Below are 21,063 nucleotides of genomic sequence, written 5' to 3' on the forward strand. Positions count from 1 at the left end.
TGGGTAATAATAAATGAACTCCAGACAAAAACTGAAGGGTGAAAATGTAGAAAAGTCTTCTTTTTTTTCCACACTCCTGTAGCATTGAAGGGACACTGTTAAGATTTGTTTCCTGGTTTGAAATGAAGTCATTGCCTTGCTGATTGTGGTGGAGATTTGGTTTTATTGAGTTTTATTCTAGCTGGGTTTTAAGGGGGTACCCACGGTATGGGTCAGTGGTGCAGCATAGCACAAACACCCAGCTCCACCCAAGGGCTTAACATTCTGTCTCCTGCCACAAATAAGTCCTCATGTTTACACCTTGATTGTTTATGGAAATAGAAAAAAGGAAAATTAATAAATATTGTAACTGATAAGGATATTTTAAAAACAGAGCACTTATTTTTGCTTGCAGAGAGAAATTGATGTATGCATAATGTGCACTGAAATGTCGCATTAGGCAAATGCACTTGAGTGCTCACTATTAAACTGGAAATTCTATACCATTGTTAAAAGCTTTTTCAATGTACAGCAGCTGTTGAACCACATTCAGTAACTCATAATTTACAACCAAATAATGAACATATTGATATTTCTGAGGCAAAAATCACTGTTTTTCTTAATAAAGGTATACAAAAACAAGCTTGTTAGATTGGGAAATGCCTCACATTCAGAGGTTTATGTAACAGTGTTTGAAATACAGGATTGTACAATGCAGTAGTAATGTCTTATGTTTAAAAGTATTGTTTTTATTGTTTATTGTACAATCATGGTACAAAAAGAACACTGCAAAGCATTCAGTTCCAAGTGAGGAACTGGGTTACTTGTAGCAATGCCATACATTGAATAAGGGAACAGATGAGTCTCATCCAGGTGGATGCTGCACATTGGTGGTGGTGGAGGGGAGTCCCCATTACCTGTAAAGCACTTTGAGTGGAGTGTCCAGAAAAGCGCTATATAAGTGTAAGCAATTAATTAATTAAATTAATTTTGTCTTGATCAGTGGAGTCAGGTTACTTCAAAACAAAGGTCAAGTATTCTTCACAACACAAGTAATCATGGTTCTAGGGCCAAAAATACCAAATAACGAGGATGTGCATTCAGGACTGAAGATATTCTTTACAGAAAGGGCTGTGTGTGTCTGAGAGAAGTTACCCTGCCATGTTGTTGAAGCAAGTTCCTTGACGCTCATCCATTCTAGTGGCTTTACCAAATACAAGGTCATGGGGGGAGCCTGTCCCAGCAAGCAATGATCACAAGGCAAGGTATGTCCTGGATTGGACCAGTCCATTGCAGGGTCATTTTTCTCAGAAGCCAGTTGACAAACTCATATGTCTTTGGCCAGTGAATGGAATCCTAAGCACCAGAGAAAACCCACACACACCTGGGAAGACCTCCACACAGATTGCAGCCAAAGGATTGATCCTAGGCCCTCAGCCCTGTGAGGTAGCAATGCTAACCAGTGTGCTGACGTGCCACCTAATTCATCAAGTCAAAACAGGATGAGATCTTTGGAACAAATTCCATCCATTTTCAATAACCAGGTAGTCTAATATAGGTTTGTAGGTTAGTCAGTGCCAAAGGAATATCTTGTCTTAAAACACATAACGTTTAACGTACTGTGTCTTAAGTAATGTACTGTGACATTACCAACAGTGTATTTCTGCAGTACTACAGACAATAGCTACATTGTTGTGACAGATTTCTGTAGTGTAACACACAAACTGCATATCTGTCTCATCGCTTTAACCTTTAAAGACGAATGGCCTGCTAATAATTAGTTCATTCTATTATTTAACAGGGAATAATTGAAATGAAGGTGTCGTCCTTTCATCAAAGACTTAACGCTTACTCGTATATTCGTAAATGCAAGTTCTCTGTGTCTAAAAAAGTAATTGTTTTAAATTTAGTATGCGCCTCATTGATACAATTTAACCCCCGCGCAGCTGGGTCAGGCTAAACTGGCTAAACAGTGACGAACACATTTTTCCTGAATAGTAATTAAAAAAACAAAACGGGGAGAAACGGTTCCTTTAAAAAGGCGGTGCGCTGGGAGGGCTGTAGGAAATGACGCTCTGTTTTGAAACAGGATCCCGCATTATGTTGTAGCGGTGCAGCGAGAACATCTGTCTGTGGAATCAGTAGCGATGCTACACAGAAGCGCAACTGACCAGCGCAGTTCTTAGAGCTTGAAAGGAGACCAGGGGCCATTTGCCGGACTGTGCAGAGCTGCGTGCAAAGAATAGCGTATAAGCGAGACTGCACGTAAAATAGCCAAGAAAAACAAACTGAAAATCTGAGCAATAGATCATCATGGATGTTGCCATAGATATGTACATAGTTGCATCGACAATTATATTCACTTTTCTCGCCATTATCTTAGCATCTGTATTTCTTAAAATGAAGTCTGCCCCAGCCGAAAAAGAACCGTGCAAGCCTGAGGACGAGGCAGACGCGGCTCAGAGTGACAAGGCAAACGCGGAGGGGGATACTGGAGACGGGGAGAGGTCCGAAACGGACGAAAAAGAACCGGCGACGGTAAGTCGAGAGGAAGACGTAAAGGGCGAAGAGGCTAAAGCACAAGAGGCGAAAGGAGACGCGGCGAAGACGGAGCAGCCTGCTGAGCCGAGAGAAAAGGCAGAGACGGTCGCTGGAGGTGCCAAGGGTGTAGAGGAGATAGGAGCCGAGGATGGAGAGGTGAACAAGGAGCACACGCGGCAAGAAGCCGAGAAAGCATCGGTGCGGGAAGAGCCGGTACTCGACGAGAGTATTGCGAAAACGGAAAGTCAAGTAAGGAAAACTCAATTGTTATACTACGTTTTTGTTAAAAAGGTGGGGTCCACTTTCCCGTTCAGGACGCAGACGCAAAAATGCAATGCGTTCATGTTAGACACGCGTATAGAGCCCGAAGTTTGCAGACCCCATGTCGTTGTAGTCGATTAAACATCATTGTTGTTTAAAATGGAGGAAAAACTTGTCAGCTGGCCAAAAACAAATTCCTTTCGCCTTGCATTATTTATACTAACTATACATTCTTCCAGAAGTTGGTTAGCTAGTCAACAGCAAATATTTCAATATGGGCTGTTGCTTTTACTTAAGGCAAGAAATCCTGAGAACGCCAGCTACCCTCTTGCATTTCTGGCCGCTACTTTGTAACGCGGGGATTCCAGGTTGTTTCTAGAATAATCCGCCCTTCCGAGAGGTTTAATGATTTAGATGTATTAGCTTCTTCCCAGGCAGTGGCGAAGGCGTAGAACCGCTCAGTGTACGCTCAGTTTGGCTTGTATAAAAACCGTTTCTTTCGCACATGGTGCGCCTTCTGTTTTTCAAGATTATCCCAGTTAATGTACACAAAGCTCTTAGCACGCATGCCTGAAATTAACTAGGCGTTATTAGTCTGTTAAAAACAGCGAAGTGCATTTTCTACTGTCTATTTCGAATGATGTTGGCATCTCCAACTTAATACCCCGACTTTTTTTTTTAACTAGGTAATAAGAGCAGAAATCAACCTTGAGTATTGACCTGATAGTCTCTGCACAACGTTATAATTCAAACTGTGAGGCGTCTTGCGCTCAGTCTGGATGGCGTCAGAAACGTTCTGCATTTTTCAGGAAAAACGTGCGTCGTTGTTGGAATGCCTCAGCATCAACATGGACAGCTCATATTAACGTTGGCAATTTCAGCCCGCAATGGGGGAGCCCTGAAAGTATAGAATCTCCAGTTAGAGCAAACCTTCGTATTTTGCCCAGGATGTTTTAGGAGGAGTGGAGTGGTGCGTCACAAGGAGCGTCTTTAATGTAGTTGAAATTTGACAATTATGTACTCTCCTACGTCAATGATTCATAAGTTTAATGTCTGAGCCTGGCACCTCATGATCTCTGAAGATCATGTGAATGAGCTCATTGGTTTTTCTCAAACATGAGCCTGTTATCTGTGCCATGCTGTGGCTGACAAAGAGTGATGTGACAGTGTGGCAGGGCCTCGATGAGTGCCCATAGTGTTTGGAATCCTTGGTATGGAATTTGCAGCTGCTGTATCGCAGCGCTGGAGAAGCCGATGGACTGTGGAAAAAATCTTGCAGATCCAGTGGACAGCTGTCTGTCCTGACTGGCTCCTGGGGTGCTGGCTGGGTGTGAGTTAACCCCATTAGAATTCACATTTGCTAGTTTCCATTTCCTCCACAAGATTGACTGGAATGTGTGTGATGATTGTGCTCAGGCAGTCCTGGAAATGAGAGATGAATCCCCTGAGGTCTGCTTCCTAATAACTGTAACAGTAACAGCATTCCCAAATCTCCTATAAACAAGCAACAACTATGACTCTGCATTCTGCTACAATGCTCAAGTGGGTGGACACGAGTGAAAGCCGCATTTGATATTGGGGAATGGAAGAAATGTTTTTATTTTGCGGGGGGGTTGGAGCAAGCTGCCTATCTTCGTTGTCAAAGCGGATACCTCAGCTGGGGTGGTCACCCACTGGCAACCAAACAAGCATGATGGGCTCAATGGCTTTCTCATCTTCCTTCTTCATTAGGAATAACTGTGTCCTGCTCAAGTGGACCAGAATTGCTACTGAAAACAAAATTCATCGCTGGCTAAAATACCCACAAAACATGCTTTTCAAGCATTTTAAAAGCAGCTATTGATCTTTCCAGTTTGGTGAGGTTTTGATTCCCTTTGGTTTGGCGTAAAAATTGTGCAGAGCTTTGCCAATTGTATTGACCAGCTTCCCAGTCTTTCATCAGCATTAAGAACTCATGCAGCGTCTCTGGCATATTGGTAGGTATTTTGGATGTGACTCTTTAGGACGTTGTCCTGCCTGTGTTTAGGCATATGATTTCTTGCCTATCAAGCAAAACTAAAAAAAGGTCTAAGGGGTTATGGTAATCATTTAGAAATTCTGCTATTTGAATATTGAACAGGATTGGTGTCCATTTACTTGATGATTAAAATTGCATTAGTTTCACAAATTGTTGCAAAGTCAGTCTCTTATAGACAGGAGGTTGAGCTGTCAGTTTTCTCATTATGTACAGAAAAACTCACTTGTGACTTTACTGCACAAAGCATCATAAAGTTGAGAAAACTGGCCAATTGATTGCTTTGGGTAGAATAGCAAGATGTTCAGGTCTCAGTCTGACTATTTGCGTTGTTTTGATTATGAAATTAAATAATTAAATGCCCTGAAGTGTTCAGCCCACGTCCTACAGAGCTTACTCAGCTTAACTGACTCAGATTTGTTCAAAACTCCCCCAAAACTTATCGGTGTGTTTCTGGAAGTCAGCATGTTTATTTGAGGATAAGAGTGATAGAACTTATACTGTCAACATAGTTTCATAAGATGCCACCTGTCAAATATGAGGGTGCTGTAAATTCACAGACTAGTCTTAGTGAAGTATTTAATATTACATTAACTATCCTATCGGAGGACAATTCCCAACTATTTTTCTTTGGTGCAGTAATGAAGTGAATGGAATTGTTGGTTGCATACGGGGTGATTAATTACAGGCCTGTGCATAAAACACTATAATAAACTTTTTCATGGAGGCAGGGGGCAGATTAAGTCTACTTCTCTGTCTAGGTGTAGAATGCCTTTGATGTTTTAAGTCAAAAGATGTTAAAGGTGTTAAGATAAATAGGGGAAGATGTTTTAGAGAGCACCTCTACAGAGGTAGGTATTGCCCTTTGTGAAGCTTTTGAGTGCTTTAGCTTTGTTGCTAAACACCTAAACAATCTCCAGCATTTGCATTTTGTTCCACTGTGTGTTTTTTCTGTGCGTAATTAGAAACACATTTTGCTGCGTTCCTTTTCTGCTGACCATGGAATAAGGCACTGCCAAACTGTGAAACCCCAGGAAACACTGGCAAAAAATGGCCTAGCATTCCACAGATGGCCGTGATTGAAGAAACAGCTCCGAAACCAAGGCTAAGAGCACATTTCTGTCGGGTGTGGAGGACCTGGGATACAGTCAACTGGTATGTTAAGTAGAAAGAACTGAGGAAGAAAAAAACAAGTTCATAGGATGATTTAAACCATTATGTTCAGTGTAGTTTTACAGCTCCCAGACAGGAAAATGCAATTAAATCACACTCTTGGAAGATGGAATTGTCTTAACAGAAGCATCTTCACCTTGAATTAGGGGGGAGGGGGAGTTTGCTGTCAAGTGTTGATATTGATGCTTTCCCAAAAATATCAAGAAGGCAAACTTATTTTGACATCAGAACTAGAAAAAAATGTTTGACAGTAACTTTTTAAATGTATCACTTTATAGATGTTACATTTTTAATTACCGTGTCCTTGTTTTCCTCTGTAAATCCATTAGAACATCTGAATAAAGAGTTTAGGGCCATTTGTTTTTACCAAAATAAAGATTCTTCACAAATACTGACTTTTCTTTCTAGAGAGGAAGTATCTTGAACCAGGCCATCAAGCTCCAAACACAAATAAAGCCTCTATGAAGAATAGGGCTGTGTAAATTTACTGTAAAGCTGACCTTCCAAAGTCAGAAGGCATAAATTTGGTACCAGAAGATTCCTTTAGGAACAAATGTTTATCATCTCTGGTCATACATCAGACATGACAGACCACAGGCCAGCATTCTTCACTTCTGTCAACATATCTTAAATTCTCAAAGCACATTTGTATTTTTACGTAATTTGCAATAAATGTGTTTACAAAATATATTTAACCCGTTTTCACTTTCATTTATGTGCCATTGTACAGTACATGCTGTATTAACGACAAAAACACAAGATGTTCTATTGAAATGCACAAAATAGTTTTACTCAAAAGCTGTGGGTTTGCTATCTTGCCATCCAACATGGAAATCTCTTCCCCCAAAAATAGTGCTTTCATGATCACCCCCCGCAAGTATCAGTTGATGAAGAAATTGCTTGTATCAAGATGATGTACAGTTCAGGGACAGTTTTTTGTTTGGCTTCTTAGAAATCAATGGCCTGTGTGGTTTCTCATGAAGTACAGTGTTCTGAGAGATCACCAACCAACTTCTATTCTTCATTAGGGGTCAAATGGCTCTGCTTAATCTCTGATTTTAACAGTCGGTGTGCATCTCTAAAAGCCTTTTCTGCAACACAGGAGAGACTGTATCTCCTCCTTGTCCCTTTTACAGTGTTGAGGAGCCTTATAATCCAGCCCACACTCTCTGTGGGGTGATGAGCAGGTGTTTTTTAAGGGACAGGACAATTTTGAAATGCTTCTGTTCTCCTCTTGCACGCCTGTCTCAGCTAATCTGAGAGAAGAGAACCTTATTTGTATTCTGTTGATTTATTGAAAATGACTCTATTATCAAACTGTACAAAAAATACAACACTTTGTTTTTAAATGGGGTTTTAATTTACACAGGTCATTCATTTGCCTCTCTCCCTTCTCAAGTCTACGCAAAGGAAGGAAATGGGGTTGGAAAAAACATTTCAATAGATACCCTTGGGGAATTGTCATGTTTTACAGTGTTGCCTGTCGGCATCAGATTTATGGGTGTTTGCTTTTTCCATGGCTTTAATGCCCAGCTTTGCTTATTGACCCTTGGACTCGCGTAACATCATCCACACTGGCAGACAGCTGAGGTTGCTGGGCAGCCGAGTTGCTAGGTAAAGCCACTGGAATTATTCTTTGTTCTTTTATGCACTGGACACAGATGCTTTTGGTCTGCATTTCAGAGAGTTGTTCCCATAGGATGTCCATGTACCTTTCTTGGATTCTTGCTGCTATATTATTTAAAGCAATTCATTTACTTTATATTGCTGTGGAACACAAAAACATTATGATGATGATGATGATTTCGTGTTCTGTGTTAACCTGCATCCTTTTTGTGTGAAACGCTGAACCTTCCAGTATTTTATCCTTTATTGGGTACAAGCAGCTCTTAAATTGCTGTTCAGCTGATATATGGTCTTACCAAAGACTACTTGAAGGTGCATCAGCACCGTTTCTGACCTAGAGGTTGGCAGGGCAGGTCCAGACTGTTGAGGTGCCAGGCCCACCGTTGTTGGAGTGTCGCTGGAGGATGGTATAGGATGGCAAAAGGAACTTCAGGTGAGCAAAGACCCCTAGCTGGCTGTTGAGGTCCTGTCAAGGAGGGGCTGGTCTCAAGGGGAATGTTTTCCACCTGTTCGATGGGCAAGGCCTGCTGCTGGCGTTCTGAGGTGTTGGAACAAGAAGAAAGTGATGACTGGCCCATGCACATGTCTTGCATACTCTAATGTGTGTCATTACCTTCTCTCCCAGGCAAGGGCTGCAGCAGTATTATAGTAGCATTTGCATGGGGTCATACTGGTTAGGTTGTAAGTTCATATGGAAACAATATTTTGGTTGGCTTTTAGAGCATTGCAGGAGGGAATTTTGTTTAATTTCTGGTTCTGCCTCCTTGTTTGTCCGTCCCATTTGAGAAGGCATCAGTACTACCAGTTCTCTTCAGTGAATGAGATCTCTCTAAAGACCTCAGCCCTCCCCTTCACCAGAATCATGTGAAAGTCTTGCATGTGGTTGCATCAGTCCTGGAACGAGAAGTCCACCCTAAATGGCAATGTGTTTTCAGATGGGGAAAAAAAATTCTCCCTGCTGCCAGATTCTCTGCAGTCTTCTTTGGCACACTACAGAGCTCCTCAATTTAGTCTCCATCAGCCTAGTGTACTTAATCGTGTTTTTCCCCAAGACGGAATTTTAAGTAATTTACGTTACTTAACGGGTTTTGGTTACACAGTGGGTGGACCAGTGTACTTGCAGTCCTGTTTTGTATATTTTATTTACTTATGTACATGACTTGCAATTCTTTATAAACACATTTGTCTTCGATTTTCTGCTGTGTTTGTGCACAAGACTGAATTTCCTGTAGTAATGTGAGCAGTATTTGTATACCAGTGATCCAGCTGTTAAGAAATAAAGGCGTTCTCAATACGCATTTAAACTTTAATGTTAATTATGTTTGTTATATACCTGTTAAAACATAGTTTTCAATCCGAAGGTGATAATCCATTTATGGCAGAATAGTGTATGTAACTGGATCTCAGTTCATTCTTTATAAGCTGAATGAGTACGCTGGTGTCCTAACTTCTTCTGCAGAAGGTCCATGCTGCACCTGTAGAAAACAGCTATGAGTGGGCATGTCCTGCTTGCCATCCTTTTTGATTGTTTCTGTCAAATTTCTTGTGATTATCAACACTGGGCAACTAATTTGTTTGCTTTTGGGAGGTCTAAGTATAAAAAGGGAATTCAAGCCGATCTGGTCTTCCTGACATGAGCTTTCATCTAGAGGTGCGCTGGGTGCTGTGGTATCTGTGTAATCTGGTGATGGATACAGAGTTAAGACATACCTCTCCAGGGTTGAAATAAGTAAAAGGTGTATTCTCCTGCCAGTATAGATACTGAAACAATGTAAGCAACAAGTCTAAAACGGCAGCTTGTCAAATATAGGATCAATTCCAAATTGATTCCACAGAAGGGGGAGTAGATTTTCCAGTTTGATAATCTGAGAAGTTTAAGGAAAAGATAGTAATATTTCAGTTTTATAGCAAAGAAGGCAGATGTGTATATATCTCATTAGCAGTTGTTTTTCTATCCTGCACAGCATCTAAAGTTTTGATTTGTTTAAACCTGGGGTATACTGAATATAAGAAGGAAAGAACTCCACCATGGTCATTTTCCAGGAAATTCCTCCATTTCTTGTTTGCTCGTGTTTCTCCTGGTATTTTCTGCTTACAATGGAATCTGAGTGTCTCTGTATTTATTGGTCTGTTTCCATTGACCTTTTCCTGATGGAATTTCCCTTCTCTGCCTCTCTCCACAGCCTTCCTTGAGCAGTAATGAGGGAGGCAGGCAGGGGCCTTGATATCCCTGGTCTCGGAGATAGCCGTTTTTGGTCACAGATGAAGTTGCGTACAGATTTATTAGGTTTTTAATTAATGGTTAATTTCCTAAAAATTGAGATCAGAATGTTATTAATGCATATATAGATAGTAAGTCAGTTTCATGGTTAGGGCTAAGGTTGGTGTCCTACATTATTTCACATGGAAAATTGTCTCTTGCATTCAAAACGTTTTACTGCTCCCAGGAAACAAGTGAATGGCCAGAATCTGTTGGGCCAGTGGCACCCTTTTGAACTACTAAATTTAAATAGCTTTTCACGTTTTCCTGATTGAGAGGGTGTTATTCAAGGAGTGGGAAATAAGACAAGAAGCGCCGCTTAACTGGGCAAAGGCCATCAAAATCCTGATTTCAGAATGTCATATACAATATTGTGACACTCAAATTGGCAAAACAGTTTTGGCTCCCCAGCTCACTACAGAGATGAAGCTACAGATGGAAAAGGAGGTCATATTCCAGTCAGTCCCAGCTAGGACTCTGGCACAGTGGTCTGTGTTCCTGCACAAGTAGGAAACTAATTCCTTTCGGTTGATGTATATTTAGTGGTTAGAGGGGCAGTTTCACTATAATTCCACAATTATGTGCTTGTGGATTTTATTGTAAATAAACAAAATGCTCATATGCACCAAATAACTTTAAAACCCATGTGTTTACATCTTGATAACCTATCCATGTGTGAAGTGCATTGCAGTCCAAAACAAGGCAGAGTCCGAAACCTGTGTTCAGCCTGCTACTTTCATCTTGGCACTCAGGAAGGTGATGCAGCAATTTCAATAGTTGATCTGGGTTTCTGTTTTTTCTATGATCAGACTAGTCATATCAACAAATAGCAAATCAGTTTCAAGCCATTTGTTGAGATTCACAGAAGTGATAGTGGTACCTCCTCCTATTTCAAGGCAGCTGAACTGATGTCACAATTGCATGAGGTTGCCTGGCTTCCTAAAGTTGTTTTGAAGCTGCTTTAGTGGGATTACTCAGGTATACAGCACAGATTAAAAAGTGAACAATACACATAAAAAAAATGCTTTATGTGTAGGAAAGACTTTTTACAGGGTGGATCAAGGATTTTCACGTTTTAAATCCTTTTAAATTTGACTGATTTGTCAAATTAAGCAATTGAGAGCTGGGAGTGGAAATACAGTATGAAGACCTTTAAATGTGAATACATAGCAAGTCTGAATCCTTTTTGTTTGCACTTGACATTTGCATATTCTGCACCGCATGTATTAAATGTAAAATACATGAGGCAGGGACATAGTGTGACAGAGTGGTTAGCACAGCTGCCTCACAGCTCTTGGTTCTTAGATTCAGATGTTGTCTGGTGCACCTTTGGTATGGAGTTTGTATGTTCTTCCTGCAGCTAATCTTTTATCTGGCACATCTAGGAGTTTATATGCTTAATTAATCCTGATTTTGAAGACCCTGTGGTCTGTGTTCCCTTCGATTAAGAAAGATTATGCTGCACAATAGACAGTGGAAATTCATTGAATGGAAGGACCATTTAAAGTCTGCCTCTGTCTGATGTAATGTCCTATTGCTTTGAGTGCTGGCTATGCCTAGTTCCTGTCTTTCTGCTTTATTAGTTCTGGTTTCAGAACTGAATACCAATTTTAAGTGATTCGCTGAAGTAGAACAGATGTACTGGTGCTGGAGTGATTAAATTTCCTTTCTGAATACTAGCTTAGCCTTCCCTTTGGCAGCAAGTAATACAGGAGCCCTTTGTATGAGTCGCCTTATTGCATAAGGCCCTATGGTACATATGTGTCTAATAAAGTGAGCTCACGTGCATATGCAACACCATAAACTCCCTGTTTTCTTTCCTGTACTAAGCCTGCACTGTGCACCCCAAAATATTTCCCAAGAGGACCTTGGTGTGAAGCCTGGCTAAGCCTGTGTAAGCTTTTGGCTGATCTTAAAAAATAAAAATGATAGCTTTATAACCTGGAAACTCTCTTACAGCTCATGTAAGCCCTGCTCATGTCTGCCTACACAGACCATTTCCTGAAATGTCAAAAGTAATTCATTTTTTTTTAACGCAGTCCTCTTAACATGAAACCTGTGTAACTGTCCTGAATGCTGAAACGTGTAGCAAGGGAAAGTCCTAGTTAGTGGCCTAATCCAACATCTGTATCTGGAAAACCGAACATCACTGTGAATTGCAATCCAGAGGTATGTACACATGGGGCCAAAAGGAACATTTTTTTCCCTTTCCCTTTTCATGTTTGTGCAAATGGAGCCATGTTTAAAAGCCGAGTTAATATAACCCTGGCATCAGGCAAGCCATGTGTTGTGGATTTGTTCCTCGTTCATTCTCTGCCGCAGTGTGATTATACCATCAGCATGGACTTCTGTGCTACTCTTTGCAGTTGAAGTATGTAAAGCAGGGTTAGGTATCCATTTCATTTCATATGGGGTAATTTCAGGAAAATTCAGCAGCATGATGAAATAAACTAGTCTTCTCCGTGTTACAGATAACGCAAAGAAACATTTCAGATAGACACAAAAATCTTTGTCTCAATGGGTTTGCCATTGATTTCTTTTTCTTTGAAAGAGTTTTTTGCTTTTAACTTCTCTAAAATACTGGTGTAAGCCAGCCCGATGTGAGCATCTCCCGTTTCAGAATACGGAACTGAAGGCTTTCCTGGCCATCCTTGCTGTTGCTCCGATTTGTCTAAATCTGCGATCCGTCACTTTCAGTCTGCCTCTCGCACTGTAATCTGCTACAGCTAGGAGAGCAGTGAAGCAGGAACAAATGAAGCCTGTGTGGAGAGAAGTGAAGGAAGGCTTTCTCTATCTCACGGATTATTATTGCTGGTTTTTGTTAACTAACACACAACTGTCTGCTGTTAAGAGGAGATGAGATGGGTATGAGGAATGTCTTTTTTTATTTTCCTCTGAGTCAGAATGAAAGCACAGAAGTGAAGGACGAGGCTTAGACTGAGGCGCCACTTTTATTTTACTTAGTTTTGTCACTTTAGTTGCAATCGGAACCCTCTTCTTTGCTTGTCAGTTTGCCGCTTTCCCGGTTTTAAATGATTCTTGGTTATGTGGTCTGTGATGCTTTAAACGTCTGTTTACTCAGCCCAACTGTTTGTCACTGACATGTTCTAAAACTGAGATGCGTTCTAGTCATTTGCTTCTTTCATCTTGTTTTCAGGGACAAGAGACGCACCAGCTGGTGCTGGTCTACATCCTTTCCATTTTAAAAAGGTCACAACCCTGAAAAAGCAGAACTGTCAGATTGTCCCATGCCTGAGTAGTATATCTCAGACCCTGCGTGATGGATTACTTCAGACCTGTCACAGCTCTTTTCAGGCTGTACAAAATACAAGCTTTACTGCAGACAGTAGTATCAGTTTTATCACTTGTAGTCTCCAATAGTGGTGATGTGAAAAAGCAATAATCTCTATCTCTAACGTGTGCGTTACAGTAGTAAGACTTGTATACTGCTTTCAATAGTGGGCACACACACTGTTAGTGTCTTGGCTGCACAGTAAACCACTGCTGATCAATCCTGTTGACACATGTTCAGCAGCATATTGAATTGACCTTTGCAGTATCTCTTCAATAAGTCTGTTAACCTGATTACCAAAAACATTATCATTTTCCTGATAAAATATCTTGAATTGGTTGCATGTTTGGTGCTTATTCTGATGCTCAGAAAACACTTGCAATCAATACATTATAAGCATCAATTTATGTACTCTGCACTAGTGTTTTTTACTAATATTATGTTAACTTTATTAACACATCTAGGTCTGGGTAGGAAGAATCCAAGCTTTCATTTAACAATTTAATTATTAATCAAATATGACCCGTATTGATCAAATATGATCCCACAGTGTCCCAGGTAATGGTAGAGGAGTTGGTCTAGCTCGGACTGAAAACGCATGCTAGCAGAGAAAGTCATGGCTCACCTCAGCACCCTCTTGATCCTCAGCTAAATTGCCTCTTGAGAAATACCCATCTCAGATGGTAAATGATACAACACAAATTCAGACAAGCAATCTCTGAACACTTCACAAACTTTATCCTTCTAAAAATCATTTTGCGTTGTTGAAAGCACAGTTTCTACTCTGCTGATAATCGTTGAATCTTCCATTTGAATATCTTCCTTTCCTCTCTCCCTTTTGGAACCTCATCTGGTTACAAAACCAGGCGAGACTATGATCCTTAGAGCTCAAACCTTTTTTCGTCTTCTAAAGTCATTGCTGTAACCAGCTGATGTCTGTTTTACATACGTAAATACCTCATACCTGTAAGTAATGTCTAAAGATGTCTTCTCTTAGTAAACTGTTCTTTGGAAAATATGGAGAGATGATTCTAACTTCCAGAGACCCGAGAATCCTTTGATTGAAAGGTGCTATATACAGTAAGAATCCAATTTATTGATAAAACATTAGAGAGTGTAAATGGTATAACCACCTGGTTTAAGAAACACCTTTGTCCCCAGCCGGTTGAGTTGTGAAAGCATGTCTGAAAACAGTGTGTGGTGTCAGCTCTCTGCATGGTACTCCCCATCCCAGAGCCCTACAATGGCAATATAAAGGTACCAGAGCTGTGCCAGAAGTAAATAGACTACAGTATGGCATACAAAGCCAGCATTGTGCATTGATGCTTGGGTCCTGCAGCCTTCCTGTTATAAAAGAGTACAACTTGGCTAAAGGAATGAGCCTGTTGTGGGATTAATTACTTCAGTATCATGGTCCACTAGCACAGGTTAAACTGGGTTGGGGATGCAGTTTGGAGAATTTTCTACCATTTCAGAGATTTAACTACTACACTCTCAATCCTGTTTGAACCTCCTGTATCTTACCTAGTAAAATAAGCACTATTAGTGAAGATCCTATAACACAAAGTGCCGCTTTTTCACTACATTTATTGTAAATACTAAACACTTTGATTCTTTTCTTTGGTACTTAGTGTTCATTTTTTGCTTTTATGTGCATGTCAGCTTCCAAAAGAAAATGGTGGATTAGGCATACATGTTAGAGACTTCTAGTTATATTTTTGTTTTTCCTCCAAAAAGGACAGAAACATATCAAAGATAAGGTGAAAGCAAGCATGATAAAAAGCAACATCGGTATCCGCTCCTGGGAGATTATGAACCAGATATATCTGGGAAAGGAGCCTCATATTTTGTATCAGTATGAGGAAGGAAAGTGGTGAAGATAAACTGCCATGACTGGACTACCCAGTACAAGACCAGATAGGTCTAGAATCAACACAGAGTTTGTCTTATCAGTTATCATTGGGTTTGTGAAAAACCCAACTCCTTTGATCACAAGGTACAGCCAGTGAATGTTTCGTACTGGTTTTCTCTACTGCAGTTTTTAGCTGCTAATGGAGCAAGAAAATTATGGAAAATTGTTCACAAAAGCCTGATGCTTTACATTTATGCTGTAGCATCCCATTATATACTGCTACACAAATTATATACAGCATAAGGTCCCAGGTTTGGGTTATGGAACAAGCTACCCCTTTGTGTTGTCAATACTGATATCCTGACCTCCTTGAAGAAATGGTTGATTTTGATGATCAGACTCCTTGGATCAGTTAGCTACTAGCAACTAAAGCTAGGTGAACTGAGTCGTTTCACTGTTGATATTTATGTAATGAACAGCCCTGTAGTCATCACTAAATCGCATTAAAAATAATGCTTCCTGATTTAGATAAGAATTGGATGTTTTGTTGAACGTTTTTCACTGGCCTGGCTTCTCTCCTAAATCCAGATGACTCAGAGTGTTATAATGATAATTGAAAGGGGCTGCTCAACAGTATCAGTGAACCCAGAGACCAATTTTGGTAAGCTGGTTAGAGAATCCTGAGTCACTGCTACTGGAGTGTGCTGTACTTCTTCTGCTAGTTCATGGAACGAACTATTGAATGGAATCAAATAGTTTTGAAAGTGAATGATTGATAAAAAGTCTGTTAATCTGTCCAACAGAGGTAATGTCAGATTAAAAAGAACGGATGTGGCTACAAACCAGAGAAGTAGGGGACGGTTTTCCTGATGGTGGCTCGGCTCCAGTGAAGGTTATGTGCAGTCAGGCAGAATGCCGCTGTCTGCAGCGGGCTTTTATCCGTTTTTTTATACCAAGAAGGAAATCCGATTCATCTGAATTCTGGAATTTAATTTTTCTGTTGTCCTTTCACTCTGGGATCCTGGAATTTAAACCTGGAAGAATACTGGATTACCTGTTAAGGTTCGATAAATTCAAAGATGTCGCTCACAAAGTCGCTTCTTGTCCAGGAATAATTTGCAGGGCATAAACACAACAAAAAGATTTAAAAGTCTAAACTAGTAAACATTGGAAAAACCTTATTGACATTCATATCCTAAAAAGGATCTTATTTCCATTAAATTTGGGGTTTAATGTATATCATATTCACTTAGGCTTCTAATCACATATTTGAATTGCTTTTAGAGGCATCACAATAGCATGGTGGTTAGCAGTCATTAACAGCTTGTGGGTTTTGGTTCGATTCTGGCTGTGGTTACCGTGTGTGTGGAGTTCACATTGTTCCCCCATCTCCACATGGGTTTTCTCCTGACGCTCTGGTTTCCTTCCATGTCCCAGAAATGTTTCCTGGGTTATTTGGTGTCTTGCAGTTGTCCCTGTGTGCTCTCGCATGCTCCCCGCGATGGACTGGTATCTCATACAGGCTGTAGTCCTGCTCTGTGGGGCGTAGGGCTGGCTCGCTCTCCTGCTAAAACATGTGCAACGCATTCATGTGATCCCACAGCGGAGGCAAGTGACTGCTGTGCGGCGAGAAGAGTCTCAAAGCGTGTTAGTTGTGGTCGACTGAAATCAACGACGAACGTGTTGGATGTGGGTAAACGCAAATAAATACGTAAGCCCTCATCATGAGGCATTTTCGGCTACGTGAAAGACTGGTTCTGTCACAAATTTTCTAGCAGATCCTAGGAAGCTCACTGAAAGTCACATTTCTTTCTTTCCCATCTTCTGCTTGGTGCAATGCAATCTCAGCTGGTGATTCTAAAGCCTTAGCAGACCAGCCGTCCGCTGAGCAGTGTCCATAGTCTTTCACTGTTTGGTGATTCCCGCTGTTGATTTGTGGCCCCTGAACAGTTCTAAGAAATGCAGACCTACTCTGCACATCCCAGCCTATTTCTGAGTTTCAGTTCCACTTAGTTTCCTACGCCCCTCGGCTGAAAGCACTGTTTTGCACACACCTAGCTTTTCAAATCAATGAGATGTAGTGAGTCCCCAAAAGACCAACCAGGACAGATGGTAACAGGCAGGATTTATTGTATGACTCTGAGCTCTTGATATAATCTCTCATCATGGCCCAAAAAAGGCTATCAGTTCTGTTGCAAGTTATGAAGGTTTAGGGCCTGACACTTTAGAAGAAAGGAATAGGCTGCATATTTTTGTCATTCAAGAATGTACCTGGATAGACAAATATTGACATCGGTCCAGATTCAAAAATTGAATTAACTGTCTGCTGATGGCTGGACAGCAGCTTAGACATGTCCCCGCCACAGGCAAAATGGGATCATTAATATTTAGCTCCTATATAGTAATGTTGTACAAAAGGCAGCTCTGGGGTAATTTGATAAAAAATCAAAAGGAAGTAACAGGCTTAAGTCAAGCCTTTTGATCTCTTTTATTTGCATTGTTTGTTTCTCTTCTAGCGTGCAGCAGACGGAAGTGCTTATCTGCTTGCGAGACTCTGAAGGCCACTGTGCCAGGCGAGTGCGGCCTTGACTGCCTGAGCTGTGGAGGATTGATCTGTGGCCTGAAATGTGGCTCCATGATGCTTGTCCACATACGTGATGGTCTGGCTACCTTTCTGACCCACTCCTGCCTGTTTCCATCTGAGACGCGCTCAGACACTGAATTCCTGTATCCAGGTTCATCACCTGGCTTTATGATGGCCCAGTATCGCTGGCTCTTCTGTTTTTCTTCCGTTAGTTTCTTTACAAGAATCTCAGTGCAGCAACAATTTGGCACCCTTGGCTACCCTCAAGTTAATAGGCTTATGATCCCTGCTGTGTTAATCGTTACTGAAAGCTTATAAATGAGAGGACCTTTTGGCCTAGTCTGGCTCATTTGGTTAGTAGTATCTAATTGAACCGAATACAGGCAGACCCGGTATACTGAACGCTGGGTTTAGGGAACAGAAAGTTGCAACGTGTATAGTTGCAAAACAATGTATTTAATGCAGTTTTTTAACATTAGGATAATGTAAACATGGGGGGTTCAGGACTGTTATGGGCAGTCCTTACTCTGTGACTTAATGTGGGCTTTTCCAATGAGACCTAATAGAATAGAGTTGGACCTGGGACCATAAGTTAAACCGAGTGTGTTTCACTTGTAGCTAACCAAATACAGTACAGATGGTCCTGTTATACCGTACAGTAATTCCAGGTTACATTCCTAAATAATGCAACTTAAAGTGAAAACTTATAAAGGGGAATAAATATCCATAAAAAATAATGAGTTTGAGATGCATTCTCTATATACAGTTCAGACAGGGACATATACAATAAATGTACCTTTAACCCATTAAAAAAATCCAATGAATATAAATGTATCCAGTTCCTTAAGATTTTGTAGTCTCATCGGAAGCAACAAAGCCATTCACTTCTTCAGGGTAGATTTTTTTTCCACCACTGTGCATGTATTTAAAGTTAGCAATCACACCTTGATCCATTGGTTGGATCAGGAAGTTAGTGAGAGATGGCATGAATTCAACTTTAACATGAATGCTTAACATTCATAAGTGAGTACTCTGTACCGTACAAAATTACTGTGGTGACGTCTTTTGAAGAACTTCAGAAATGTCACATTGTGACCGTTTCAGTTTTGTCGGCTGCTGTGCCTGAGGCTTGCTTTGGTTTGTATGAAACTCGGTCAGAAACTGGATCCACTGTGGCCAAAATACCCAAAAGCAAAGGTTTGGGCTGAAAGGTTTTGTTGGCAATGATCAAATCCAAGACAAGGTGGTGTGATGTCTCTGCAATCTTGGATTTAGAATTTGGTGTTCTGTGACATTCAGAAAGTGGTGTTTGTGCAGTAATTATGTGACTCCAAATAACAAGCCTTCTCCAAAGTTCTTCGAGAAAGAAACCACAAAGATCTCTGCCAATGCAGCTGAATACATCCCCTAAAGAGGCACAAAGCTTATCTAATGAATGTATCTAACGGTTTGCTCTGCTGGTATCTAACCATGAGCCGTCTGCGTATCACGGAAAGCACTCAAGACAATGAGCCTCTGGTATCTCTGCTCATAATGACTTGGTAGTATTTTGTGAAAGGGCGGTTGGTTGTGTGAAATCTGTATTGCGTGACCTGTGAAGTGCAATTTATCAGATTTTCTTCCTAGGGGTAAAATGTAATTGAAATATACCAAATATGCAATATAAATTTTAAACAAGCTTTTGGGAAAAATGTGTTTTAAAGATCTTTTGTAATGCAAATTAAAATACCAGTGTTGACCAGGACAGAGACTGTGAAGCCTTGCTTTAGGTTTAAGAAACAAGGAGAGAGACATCATTAGTGAGGTGCTGTTTGGTATGTAATTCACTGGAGTCTTTTGCATTGTGTTTTCTTACAATGGAATGTGACAGTGTTATTTGTATGTTGTTGTATGAGACCCATGACAGATGGACCAGTCTGTTCAGTGTCCTCTTACTGTCTGACAAGCATCTCTTATATGGAACCAGCTGAGTCTGAACCTCCAGATGACTTTTATATGTTCTCTTTCAGCACGTCTGGCTGATATTGACCTGTTCGAGGTCTTTTCCTGATCGATAAGAGAGACCATTGTGCTTTGCCCAGTTCCCCCTGCTGTGGGGACAGCTCAGTGTAAGATGGCACTCAAAACCACAATTATTTATAGCCGACTGACGCATTGTAAAGTCTTTCTGCTTGTAAAGAGCACGTGCCACTGGAAACTGCTAGAAAATGCCTTTTTTGGGTAAAGTGTAACCAATTAAGATTCCTTCTAGTTACAAGATAAGCATGTGCCAGATGAGAAAAGAATTTTTGGTGCTTTGTTCACTGCAGTCCAGTCCTGTTTTGTAAGGGCTGCCAAGAGGTAAAAATATAAATACTAGAAGAAGAAAATGTTTTAGGAATTCATGGCTAAGCCCACCAGCTAACATAAGGTTTCTTGCAGTAAGGTCAGAAAAGTCTTCATGAATGTAATGGTCTTTGCCCAGAGTGTAATCTGCTACAGGCCTCTATGTAAACACCTGGAAGCCTGTTTTATGTCTAGTTAGGTGTTTGGCGTTTTATTTCATATTTAGCTCTGCATTCTTTCCTCCCTGCTTTGTTTACTGAGTTTTGTTTTAGGCTGATGGGTCACAAGAAGAGGGGTTGGATTAGAACTGTCTGTTGTTCCTGTTTTCAATCATTAAGGATTTTAAGCTTAAAGAACTAGAAGTACGTCACTAAGGCTACTTTGACAGTGTCTGCATGTTGTTGATAACACTTTATTTTGCTCGGCTGTTTCTTCCGTAAGATCTGGCTGGTTACTGGAAAAAAAGCTTAGTTCCTGAGCTTAATGGCATTTTTCCAATACGGTTAAATGAGCAGCCAGCTGAGCACTTAATGTTCCAGTACTGAAACTCGGAAGCTATATTGTGCTGTGGGGAATAGTCTGGTCAGTTTTTTTTTTTTCATTTTTAATTGTACAAAGTGTTTAAACTTTGTAATCATAACCCCCAGTCAAACAGCTATGGTCTCATTTAATATGTAGGAAAAGGTTATTTCTGATGTGGTGCTGAGAGTACTATAATATTTAATTTACTTCCCTTAGAGTAACAGGAACTGGACCTGTCTAAGGACATTGTTTAGGTTTTAATAAGCATGAAGCTGGTGATTTAGGCGTTTGTTTAATGTTAAAAAAAAATAGAATGTTGCCTTCTAACCAAAAATGTGGTGATATGGAATCTTACAGGCCTGATTTTGCAAAAAAAAAAATTTTCAAAACATTTGACCCATTCTAGGAGACTATGGGACTATGAGAACTGCTCATAATCACAGCTATGAAAGAGGGATTTCAAAGTCCTGGAGGTGAGATGATTGTGGAGCAGACCCTCGAGTTAACAAGCTGCAGAGAGTAATTTGATTGGCAGTTCATTTTAAGGCAGTCTTTAGACCAGACGGACCATGACAGCTGGTTTTACTTGGTCATCTTTCAGCAGGTTGTGGCTGGGAGTTGCCTGATCCTTTAT

At 40.6% G+C, this 21,063-nt stretch overlaps 1 protein-coding gene across 3 annotated transcripts in view; it reads left to right on the top strand.

Moving 5' to 3' along the window:
* The first annotated feature begins 2,041 nt into the window (after nt 1–2,041).
* LOC148823982 (uncharacterized) overlaps nt 2,042–21,063 on the top strand; it is a 47,397-nt gene continuing 28,375 nt past the window's right edge. For 2 of the 3 annotated variants that reach the window (XM_088927724.1, XM_088927725.1), the window contains exon 1: nt 2,048–2,769. In XM_088927724.1, the coding sequence (XP_088783850.1) occupies nt 2,293–2,769 (477 nt within the window). In that variant the 5' untranslated portion in view covers nt 2,048–2,292. Of the gene's footprint in view, nt 2,770–21,063 lie in introns of all 3 variants that reach the window. The other variant, XM_088927727.1, reaches the window with a different exon arrangement.

This window comes from Atractosteus spatula, chromosome 11 (genome assembly GCF_055471065.1).
Source record: "Atractosteus spatula isolate fAtrSpa1 chromosome 11, fAtrSpa1.hap1, whole genome shotgun sequence".
In the NCBI taxonomy this organism is placed as follows: Eukaryota; Metazoa; Chordata; class Actinopteri; order Semionotiformes; family Lepisosteidae; genus Atractosteus; species Atractosteus spatula.